Source organism: Setaria italica, chromosome IV (genome assembly GCF_000263155.2).
Source record: "Setaria italica strain Yugu1 chromosome IV, Setaria_italica_v2.0, whole genome shotgun sequence".
In the NCBI taxonomy this organism is placed as follows: Eukaryota; Viridiplantae; Streptophyta; class Magnoliopsida; order Poales; family Poaceae; genus Setaria; species Setaria italica.
This window is the reverse complement of record NC_028453.1, coordinates 6,763,181-6,773,358: the sequence shown is the minus strand read 5'-3', so window position 1 is coordinate 6,773,358 and position 10,178 is coordinate 6,763,181. Positions and strand designations below refer to the sequence as shown.

General features: G+C 56.4%; 1 protein-coding gene across 1 annotated transcript; it reads left to right on the top strand.

The window, feature by feature from the left end:
* Positions 1–7,597: 7,597 nt before the first annotated feature.
* Positions 7,598–8,961, top strand: LOC106804259 (elastin-like). The gene is made up of 2 exons (XM_014805018.1): positions 7,598–7,796; positions 8,180–8,961. Exons 1-2 carry the CDS (start codon positions 7,598–7,600, stop codon positions 8,959–8,961), a joined length of 981 nt encoding a protein of 326 aa, XP_014660504.1.
* The last annotated feature ends 1,217 nt before the right edge of the window (positions 8,962–10,178 follow it).

The window sequence follows — 10,178 nt, the reverse complement described above, 5'->3', positions numbered from 1 at the left end:
AGTCCTCCCACCACTCCCATAAACCTATTCGTGGATAAGCCCCTCCACCTCCAAAAGTATTCACAAAAAGGTCCCTAGTTTATTATAAATCAGTCCTAAACCTCCGTTTAAGCCCTAATTCATGTTTAACCCGTCATTTCATGCGCCAAACTTCCTCCAATTAATCCCAAATTTCACCACGTCATCCTCCGGAATACTTTCGCCGATCCATATCCAAATTTCCCAAAAATAATCTTTCTACCTATTTTCCATTCACGTTTTCTGTTCGGAGCTCAACGGATAAAAACCAACTTTCTTTTATTTATTTGTGTGCCCGTTTGTGTGTGCCATAGATCGCGGATTGCCCGAGGAGAATCTCGAGGAGGAGTTTGACCGTGAGCCCGAGCCCGAGGACCAGCAGCACGAGCCGGAGCTCCCGGAAGGCTTTGAAGACGGCAAGTCCAATGTCACCCTTTTGATGCATATTTAATACCTAGTTTTCCAAACACAACCTATTGGCCTGTTTTACAAAATGCATATTATTTCATTGCAAGACATGGTTGGATAGCCACCCCTTGATTGTTATGAACATTCCTTATTATCCTATGGTTGTCTCTAAATATGATTCGCTCTATTTGGTCGATAGCTACCGCAAGAATGCTTAGGGATTTGCTACTTAAATACAATCACCACTACAATGATGTTTTTGGAAAATAAATGTGTGTGTGTGCAAGTAAGGAAAATGGTTTCTGGGTTCAAAGGAAAAAGGATGTGTAGACAGGATGGATGGGTATTCCTCGTGTGGGATGCCAGGGTGTTGTGCTCATACCTTGGTGGTTGAGCAATGTCGGGAGATATCCATCTTGTTGGGGTTAAGGACCGAGTTGATGTGTCATCTTGTCTAATTCAACTATCGTGCAACCACTCGACCGTTGTATGGGCAACGGCTTAGCATAAATCCCACAAGCTGAACTGTTAGTCCTCAGGGGTGCTGGTGAGCAACGGGAGCCCATGGAAAAGGAGTAAGATCTTGGTGACTTAGGTCCCGGTTACGGTCTCGTGGATGAGCCGTGAACCCCTTGGGTGCTCCTGTGAGGGCTAGCCAGTTTTAGTTAAGGTGGGTAATAGCTTTGTTAGGATCCGCACTAGCACTAAGGTGATCGTGCTGCGGTACCCTACTTGTGGGAAAAGTGTACAACCTCTGCAGAGTTAAAACCTATCCGGGTAGCCGTATCCACGACATTGGACGAGTTACGGCTTGGTCACATAACTAGCACTTGGGCATGGATGGTGTGTGTGTGTGTGTGGGTTGAATTTTGGAAAAGTCCGGCAGTCGTGCCGTGCGCTATGGCGGATGGGGAGTCCGATAGCGATAAAAACTTGGATCCTTTGTGTAGGATCAACCCCACTCCTCGTTCAGTTACTAAAGAAAAGCTTTAAAAAAATTTGTTTGAAAATGAGCCTATGCATGTGTTGAAAATCTGGCTTTATTGCAAATAAACTCTAGCCTACCCTTGTTTTATCCTGTGCATATACTTGCTTGTATCCCCCTCCGTGGATGGGGTTGTACTTGTTGAGTACGTACATACTCACCCTTGCTTCGTTGCTACAGAGGAATACCCGGACTTCATCGTCGAAGACCTTGAGTAGAGGTTGTGTCCGCACCCAACGCTGCCTGTGGTGTTGGCCTTTCCAAGATGCTGCTGCTACCGTGTAGTCCCGAGTGCTATCTTTTGGCAGTCGCTTGGTTAGCTGCTGTTGTTTATTTACTTATTATCGCTGCGTGGCTCTCACGTCCACTCCCTCGGGAGTTGTACGGTAACTGAATTATCTGTCGAATAAATATGTTATCAGCCTCCTGGGACTGATATTTGTGTCACATTTAGTCTCTACTTATGTGGGGACGCTTCAGTCGGCCACCTCCTTCGGGGCCACTGAAGGCGTCAAGGAGGTTCCCCTCGACCCCAGCAGCTCCGACGGCCGGACCGTACGGATCAGCGCTGCCCTATCTCCCAAATAGGAAAGCGTGCTCGTCGACTTCCTCTGCGCGAACAGTGACGTCTTCATGTGGAAACCCTCGGACCTGCCCGGCATTCCGAGGGAAGTCGCCGAGCATTCCTTGAACATCAAGGCCGGCTCCAAGCCAGTGAAGCAAGGTCTGCGCCGCTTCGACGAGGAGAGGCGCAAGGCCATCGGTGAGGAGCTCCAGAAGCTTTTGGCGGCCGGATTCATCAAGGAAGTGTACCACCCCGAGTGGCTACCTAACCCTATTCTTGTACGAAAAAAGAATGGGAAATGGAGGATGTGTGTTGATTATACCGGTCTCAACAAGGCGTGCCCAAAGGATCCATTTCCTTTGCCGCGCATAGATCAGATAGTCGACTCAACCGTCGGGTGTGAAACCCTTAGCTTTCTTGATGCGTATTCCGGCTACCATCAAATCGCGATGAAAGAGTCCGACCAGCTCGCAACCTCTTTTATCACCCCCTTCGTCCCCTATTGCTACATTAAGATGCCGTTCAGCCTCAAAAACGCGGGGGCTACGTTCCAGCGATGTATGCTTAAGTGTTTCGGGGACCTCATCGGGCGAACCGTTGAGGCTTGTATCGACGACATCGTAGTCAAGTCCAAGAAGGGCAACCAGCTCATCCCCAACCTCGAACTAGCCTTCGAAAGGCTGAGGGACAAGCGCATCAAGCTCAATCCTGAAAAGTTTGTTTTCGAGGTTCCGAGAGGCATGCTGCTAGGTTTCATCATCTCCGTACGCGGCATTGTAGCCAATTCGGAGAAGATAGCGGCCATCAGCGACATGGGGCCGATTCGAAACATAAAGGGAGTTCAGTGCGTCACGAGATGCCTGGCGGCCCTGAGCCACTTCATCTCGCGTCTCGGCGAACGGGGACTTCCTCTCTACCGACTCCTGAAGAAGACCGACCGCTTCGAGTGTTCCGCCGGGGCCCAGGAGGCGCTTGACCGGCTCAAGAACCTCCTGACGAAAGCCTCGATCCTAGTCCGCCAACCGACGGGGAGCCTTTCCTGCTCTACATCGTGGCGACCACCCAGGTAGTTAGCGATGCTCTGGTGGTGGAACGAGAGGAGGAGGGACACGCCCTCAAGGTGCAGCGTCCAGTATACTTCGTCAGCGAGGTCTCGTCCGAGTCCAAGGTGCGCTACCCGTAGATCCAGAAGCTCATCTACGCCGTACTCATCACGAAGAGGAAGCTGCGCCACTACTTCACCTCCCACCCGGTGACGGTCGTTTCGTCGTTCCCCCTCGGCGAAGTGATCCGAAACCAGGACGCCACGGGATGGATCGTGAAGTGGACGCTCGAGCTTATGGACAGGGCATCACTTATGCCCCCCGTACCGCCATCAAATCCTAGGTACTCGCCGATTTTGTAGCAGAGTGGATGGAGATCCAGACGCCATCGGTGTCGGAGAAGCAGGAGTACTGGATGATGTACTTTGACGGGTCGTTGATAAAGGCTCGCGCCGGAGCAGGCCTAGTCTTCGTCTCTCCTCTCGGCATGCGCATGAGGTACATGATCCGCCTCCATGTTCCTGCATCTAATAACGTCGCCGAGTACGAGGCTCTCCTCAACGGGCTTCGCATCGCCATCGAGCTGGGCATCTGGCGCCTGGACATCCGAGGCGACTCTCAGCTAGTCATCGAACAAGTCATGAAGGAGTGGAGCTGCCACGACCCCAAGATGGCAGCCTACTGCAACAAGGTCCGCAAGCTCGAAGACAAGTTCAACGGACTAGAGCTCAACCACGTCGCAAGGCGTTTCAACGAGGCGGCTGACGAACTGGCAAAGGCGGCATCCGATCGAAAGGCCGTACCCGACGGCGTGTTCATCAGCGACCAGTTCAAGCCCTCGATCCGTTACCAGGAATCGGGGAGGGTCGGCGATGCGCCACCTGCCCCGGACTCAAGCCCCGACCCGGGAGAGATCGGCAACGCGCCACCTGTCCCGGGCTTGGGCGCCGACCCAGACGATATCGGCGATGCTCCACCTGTCCAAGACTCGGAGGCCGACCCCTCCGACCCTAAATTCATGGAGATCGATGCGGATCCAGCAGCGGGGCTCGACCCCCCGCTTGACTGGATAGCCTCGTACCTCGACTACCTCATCTGCGAGACGCTCCCGGCGGACAAGACGGAGGCACGTAGAATTGCGCGCCGTGCCAAATCCTTTGTCATCATTGAACAGGAGCTCTACAAGCGGAGATCCACCGGCATTCTCTAGCGCTGCCTCCCGATCGGGCAGGGAAAGGCGCCGATTCAAGGCATCCACGCTGGAGCCTGCGGCCACCACGCTGCGCCAAGAACCCTCGTTGGAAACGCCTTTCGGTAGGGCTTCTACTGGCCGAGGGCGGTCGCCGACGCCACCCATGTGGTCTGCACCTGCGAAGGGTGCCAATTCTTCGTGTGCCAAACTCATTTGCCCGCACAAGCGTTCCAGACCATTCCCATTATGTGGCCCTTCGCGGTCTGGGGGCTGGACCTCGTCGGGGCCTTCAAGAAAGCGCCTGGGGGCTTCACCCACCTGCTCGTCGCCGTCGACAAGTTCTCCAAGTGGATCGAGGCACAACCGGTTGCGAAAATCAAGTCTGAGCAGGCGGTACAGTTCTTCACTAACATCATCCATCAATTTGGAATCCCCAACTCCATCATCACGGACAACAGCACGCAGTTCACCGGGAAGAAATTCCTCCAATTCTGCGACGACCACCACATCCGAGTGGACTGGTCGGCCGTGGCGCATCCCTGCACGAACGGGCTTGTTGAATCAGCCAACGACATGATACTCCAGGGTCTCAAGCCACGGATCTTCGACCGTCTCAAAAAGTTCGGCGGTCGATGGGTCGCGGAGCTCCCCGCGGTCCTGTGGAGTTTAAGGACGACCCCCAGTAGGGAAACCGGCTTCACCCCGTTCTTCATGGTTTACGGGTCCGAGGCAATCCTCCCCACTGATCTAGAGTATGGATCGCCGAGGGTCAAGGCATACGACGAACAGGGAAACCAGGCATCGCTCGAAGATGCGCAAGACCAGCTCGACGAAGCGCGCGATGTAGCCCTGCTGCACTCGGCTAAGTACCAGCAGGCCTTACGACGCTACCACAGCCGCAAGGTGCAAGGCCGAGCCTTCAACATCGGCGACCTGGTGCTCCGCCTCATCCAGGACAACAGAGGTCGGCACAAGCTGACCCCTCCATGGGAAGGTCCCTTCATCGTCACACAAGTACTGCAGTCACGCACGTACAAGCTGGCGAGCCCTGACGGACAGATCTTCAACAACGCTTGGAACATAGAGCAGCTAAGATGCTTCTACCCTTAGTTTTGTTTCCAAGTTCTAGACATAAACACTTCTGTAACTTAATAATTTACGGAAAAAGGAATTTTGAGTTGATTTCGTTCAAGTTTCATATCGAACTCAGGGATATCCGACCCTGGCTCTGCCTTAGGGCCGCATAGCCCTCGGGGGCTATCAGGGGCTCTGGCCCAAGTCACTTGACATCTTCTCAAAATGCCTTTTCTTTCCGAGCCGACCCTCTTCCTAAACTTTTGGGCGTGAAAAGGAGAGAGTGCACGAACGGCGTTCAGGCAAGACTGATCGGACTGCGAAAAAGCCTACGCCCAAGAGGCTACGGTACCTTCACCCATCAATGCTTACTGACATGCCCAACCCGTGCTTTAAACTTTCCAAATCCAAAAAATAAGAAAGAGGATCGAAAACTTTTTTCGACAATTTATAGAAAAGGCCTCTGTGGCCATCATGAAAACAAGTTCAAAGTCAAACTAACATATTTACACTTGGGGCACCTAACCCCGATACAGCTAACTCGTCCTGGGATCTTCGGGCGGGATGGCTTCATCTTCCAGAAGCTCCGCCAAGGCATCCGCTGGGTTGAGCACCGACGCGTCAATCTCGTTCAACTCGGCCTCGAAGTAGCCGGCGGCGTACCCCCGCTCATCCCGGCGAAGTTAATGCCGTAGTAGTGGGAACCGAAGACACCGAAGGCCCGCCTCACGCCGACGCGGAGCGCCTCCAGGGTGATCTCGTGGGCTCATCGGTACGTCCCAAGGACACGAGTCGCCAACGAACTCATCCCCTCCCCCTGGACCACGCCGAGGCTGTTGCAGACTACGCGGACCGCGTCCTGCAGGTTGCCGTGCTCGGCGCGCTCCGCGTCGAGGACCTCCCTCAGCCGGGCGATCTCGTCTGTAAGGTTCGTCCGTAGAAGTCCAAGTCAGAAACCATCAAAAAGCAGCATAAAACAAAGGAACGAAAAGAGCCTGTTGACGCCAGATTTCGTCACCAGTAGAATCGGCGCCAAGAAGAGAGGAAATTGGAAAAGTACAGTTGGGAATCGGCCGAATGGTGCTACAGTTCGAAATCGGTTGGTTGGCGCCACAGTCCAAGATCGGCCGATGCTACAGTACGAGATCGGCCGATGATTTCTGCCTCGCTTAACCCTTGGGGTTCGGATCGAACACGCCGGGTTCCCGATCGGTTGCCTTTTGCCGATAAGGAATCGGCCGATTAGGAGGTTGGGATAATTGGGCCTGTATGGGCTTGAAAAGGAATAGAAGGATGGGGAGGAGATCAGCCCATGAAGCGTATAATAACCAACCTAGCACGAATCGTACTTGTAAATATTCGTTTTCTATTTGGATTAGGGATAGAGTTCTAGTCAGTTAAGGAGTCATCTGTGCGGGGCTATAAATAGCTACCTTTGTAAATCTATAATCATCAACAAATCAATACAACCAACTACTTTTTCCTCGTACTTACTTTCGAGCAGGCGACTTCACCAAATACTTTCTCCTTTTTCACGAGTTCGTACGGGTTGGCAGGGCTGCATCAACTTGATCTCCGGCTGATCTTGTAAGTTCCGTTTACCGAGTAAATTCTAAGCTTTAACTTCGGGCGCATCGCTGTTGTTTCGTTTAGATTTATTCACTAGTTATCCATATTTACTAGAATCATAGGTTTTACTTGTCTTTCTAGTTTTATCACCAGTTATCCAGCTAGGAATCGGTGGTTTAGATATAGCCGATTAGATCTACTCCTAGTGTTGTTACTATAGCATTGTATCGATTACTCCAGCGGTTTTCTATCTACAAGGCTACAGTGATCGGCTGCCTTATAGCCGATTTCTTTATTACGGCAAATCGGCCGATTCGCTGATAAGCTCTCTCGAGATCGGAAACTTAGCCGATCGTGATTTCTGGACCTGACACGTATTCTTCCTTGCCAATCAACAGGTCAGATTGGCTGGCACGTCGCGCGAACCGCACCAGGGCAATCACCCGAACAGGAGTTAAGCAGATTCTCCCGGGTCGTGTGTCAGACGCTGGGGATTCGGTTGACCGATTTCTAGCGCCAACAGAGCCTTACCCTCGAACTGGGCCTTCAGCTCACGCTCCCGGTCGAGCCCCTGGGCCACGGTGGTATGAAGCTCCTGCACTTGCACGTGGAGCTGGCTGACCTCCGCCCCAAGCTCGGCCGCCACCTTCTCAGCCTCGTCCTTCCGGGCCGCCTCGAAGTCCCGGTAGTCAAGCCTTCTGCCACTCGCGCCAGATGTGCTCGACGATTTTCTGAAGGGCTTCATGCTCCCCCTTCAGCCGTACGAGCTCTTCGGCACCAAGGCGGGTCTTCTCAGCAGCGGCCTGAAACTCCTCGCGGTCGAGGCGAGCCTTCTCGATGATGGCCTGGAACTTGTCCTCTGCCCGCCGTGCGTCCTCCCGCACCGCCTGCTCGCGCCTTTGCAGGTCGTTGATGACCTGCTGGGCGGCGGCAACCTGCGCGGTAAACTCCCGGTCTGCTGCCTCTCCGTAGCGAAGCGTTCCCAGAGCCCCCGCTCAAGTTGGAGGATATCGGACTTCCCCCGGCTACACACCTGGAGGGCCTACAAGACAATATATGCTCAGTAACAGAGCGAAGAGAGGGAAATAACCGCTGGGGAGAACACCATACCTGGCCACCGGGAACGACGACACCGTCCAGCTCCCCCATCACCGAGGACAGGGCAGCGCGAACGTTTGCAAGTCCACCCTACACTGCCTGCCACTTGCCCCACTCCTTGGCGTCTTCCAGCGTGAAGAGGGGTCTCTGCGGGTCATCGCGGGACGTCCAGCGCTAGATCTACCCATTCCACGCCTTGGGAACGGGATTGGCCGAGACAAGGGTAGGGGCCGCTCCGGCCGCCCCCGATGCCGCCGTCCCCGACGCTGCCGTCGAGGCAGGCACCGCCGCCCCGGATGTCGCTGGCCTCATCAACGGCCTCGGCGCGTGCGCCGCCGCCGTCATCGAGGTCGCCGTGACTGTCGTCGACACCGACATGCGTCCCGATCCGTCCGCCGCCGCCAGCGTCTCCGTCGTGGCTGCCGGAGCGGGCGTTCCCGTCCCCACCGCCGTCGCGGCCTTCGACGCGACCACCGAGGCAGGCGTCCCCGCCCCCGTCGTAGCCGCCGGAGTAGGCACCCACGCCTCCGCCGCCACCGTTGCCTTCGCCACGGCTTCCCGGGCAGATGTCCCTGCCTCCGCCACCGCTCCAGTAGCCGGGGCGGGCGTCCTCGCCTCTCCCACCGCCGCTGTCCCCGTCGTGGCCATGGGGGTGGACTCTCTCTCCTCCGCCGCCACCGACGGAGCCGCACGCTTCTCCTCCACCTCGTCGTCGAGGTCTATCACACCCCCGGTCGGAGGACCCCTAGGGGCAATGCCCTATCCTGCGGGGTCGGTTGGGAAGGCCAAGGGCGGAGCAGGGGTCGAACCCTGCCCCATGCCCGTTTGCGGCACCACTCCACCAGTTGCCGCCGTAGGAGCCACCTCCGCGGTAGGCTTCGTGGTCTCTCTGGCGACGCCGCCGCGTGCTGCCGGCGGGGTCGCGGTCCGCCCCGCGGAGGTGGACGACACCCGTAGCGCCTTCTTTGGCTCCAGCGGCGGGATGAGGCCTCGAGGGGCAGCGCTGTGAGACGACAAACAACATCAGCAAAAACGACTTGATGCTAGGAAAGGAACGAGACGCGCGAGGAATTTCCACCTACACTCCTCCAGCGCAAGGACGGCGGGTGCGTTTCGCCTCCGAGCCCGACGCCGACCCCGAGGCATTTGGCAGCAGCCGCTTGCCATTGCTCCTCTGCTCTTGGGCCACAGGTTGAGGGTTGGGGGTCGATTCCGTCGACTCCTGAGGCGCGCCCCGCGCCGACCCCTGACGCGCGGCCCCAGAGCTTCGCGGGGGCGGGTCTTGCGCAGGCAGTCCGCTCGACGTGCCCCCAGCAGCCGGTTGGGGGCACGATTCCCGGATAACGAGCTCACCCGACCGAGGGGTCAGAATGAACTCCTGCTCCTCTTCCTCCTCCTCGTCATCCTCCTCCTCCTCCTCATCGTCGTCGTCCGACACAACCTGGCCCCACCGCCGCCGTTGGAACTCCTTGGCGGCCTTCCTTCTCTTCCTCGCCGTCTCCCTGTCCTTATGCTGCTTCTGCTTCTCGGCAAGGAGGCAGTTCTGCTGCCGCCCTTCGGCGTCCTCTGGCACCGGCGGGCGCGAGTCGACAACGCTAGTCCTGCTGCCCTACAAACATGAAAGCTTCACGTTGGAATGACGAACCAAGAAACGCAAAAGAAAGGAACCGGAGCACGAAGTCCCCACCAGCTTGACAAAATTCTCGTCCGGGCGCATCGAAGGGTGGCCGGGCACCGGGTAATCGGCGTCCTTGTCGTCCAACGCCTCCCGGACTCGCTGCCGGATCTCGGAGGCAGTGAGCGCACCCGTCGCAAGGACGGTGCCTTCGGTCGGCACGCTGGGGGTCATCTCGGTGAGCGAGCGGACCCAGAGCATCAGCGGCGCCACCCTCCGAGCATGGTACGCCCCGATAACTCCGGCCCCGGTCAGCCCCTTTCCCTTCAGGTACTCGATGGCCTAAAGCAAGCTGGTGATCCGCTTCTTCTCCTTCTCCACCGGGCCGTACGACCACAACTCTGGCGCCACTTCAATGACGCGGCTGGTGAACTCCGGCAAGGGGGAGTTAGAGTAGTTCTTCACGTAGAACCACTGCTGATGCCACCCCTTGTGGGACGCCGCGGTCTTCATTGCCATGTACTCCTTGGCGCGGGTCTGGCGGAGATGGATGGCGGCGCACCGGATCGGCACCGGGATCGCCCGTTGCTGGCTCCCCTTCCTCTCGGTCT

Excerpts from the sequence above, each read along its gene's own strand:
- LOC106804259 (XM_014805018.1), top strand. The coding sequence starts at position 7,598 with ATGCTCCCCCTTCAGCCGTACGAGCTCTTCGGCACCAAGGCGGGTCTT. Across the intron at positions 7,797-8,179 it reads GGGCGGCGGCAACCTGCGCG|GGGCCGCTCCGGCCGCCCCC; the intron begins GTAAACTCCCGG and ends AGACAAGGGTAG.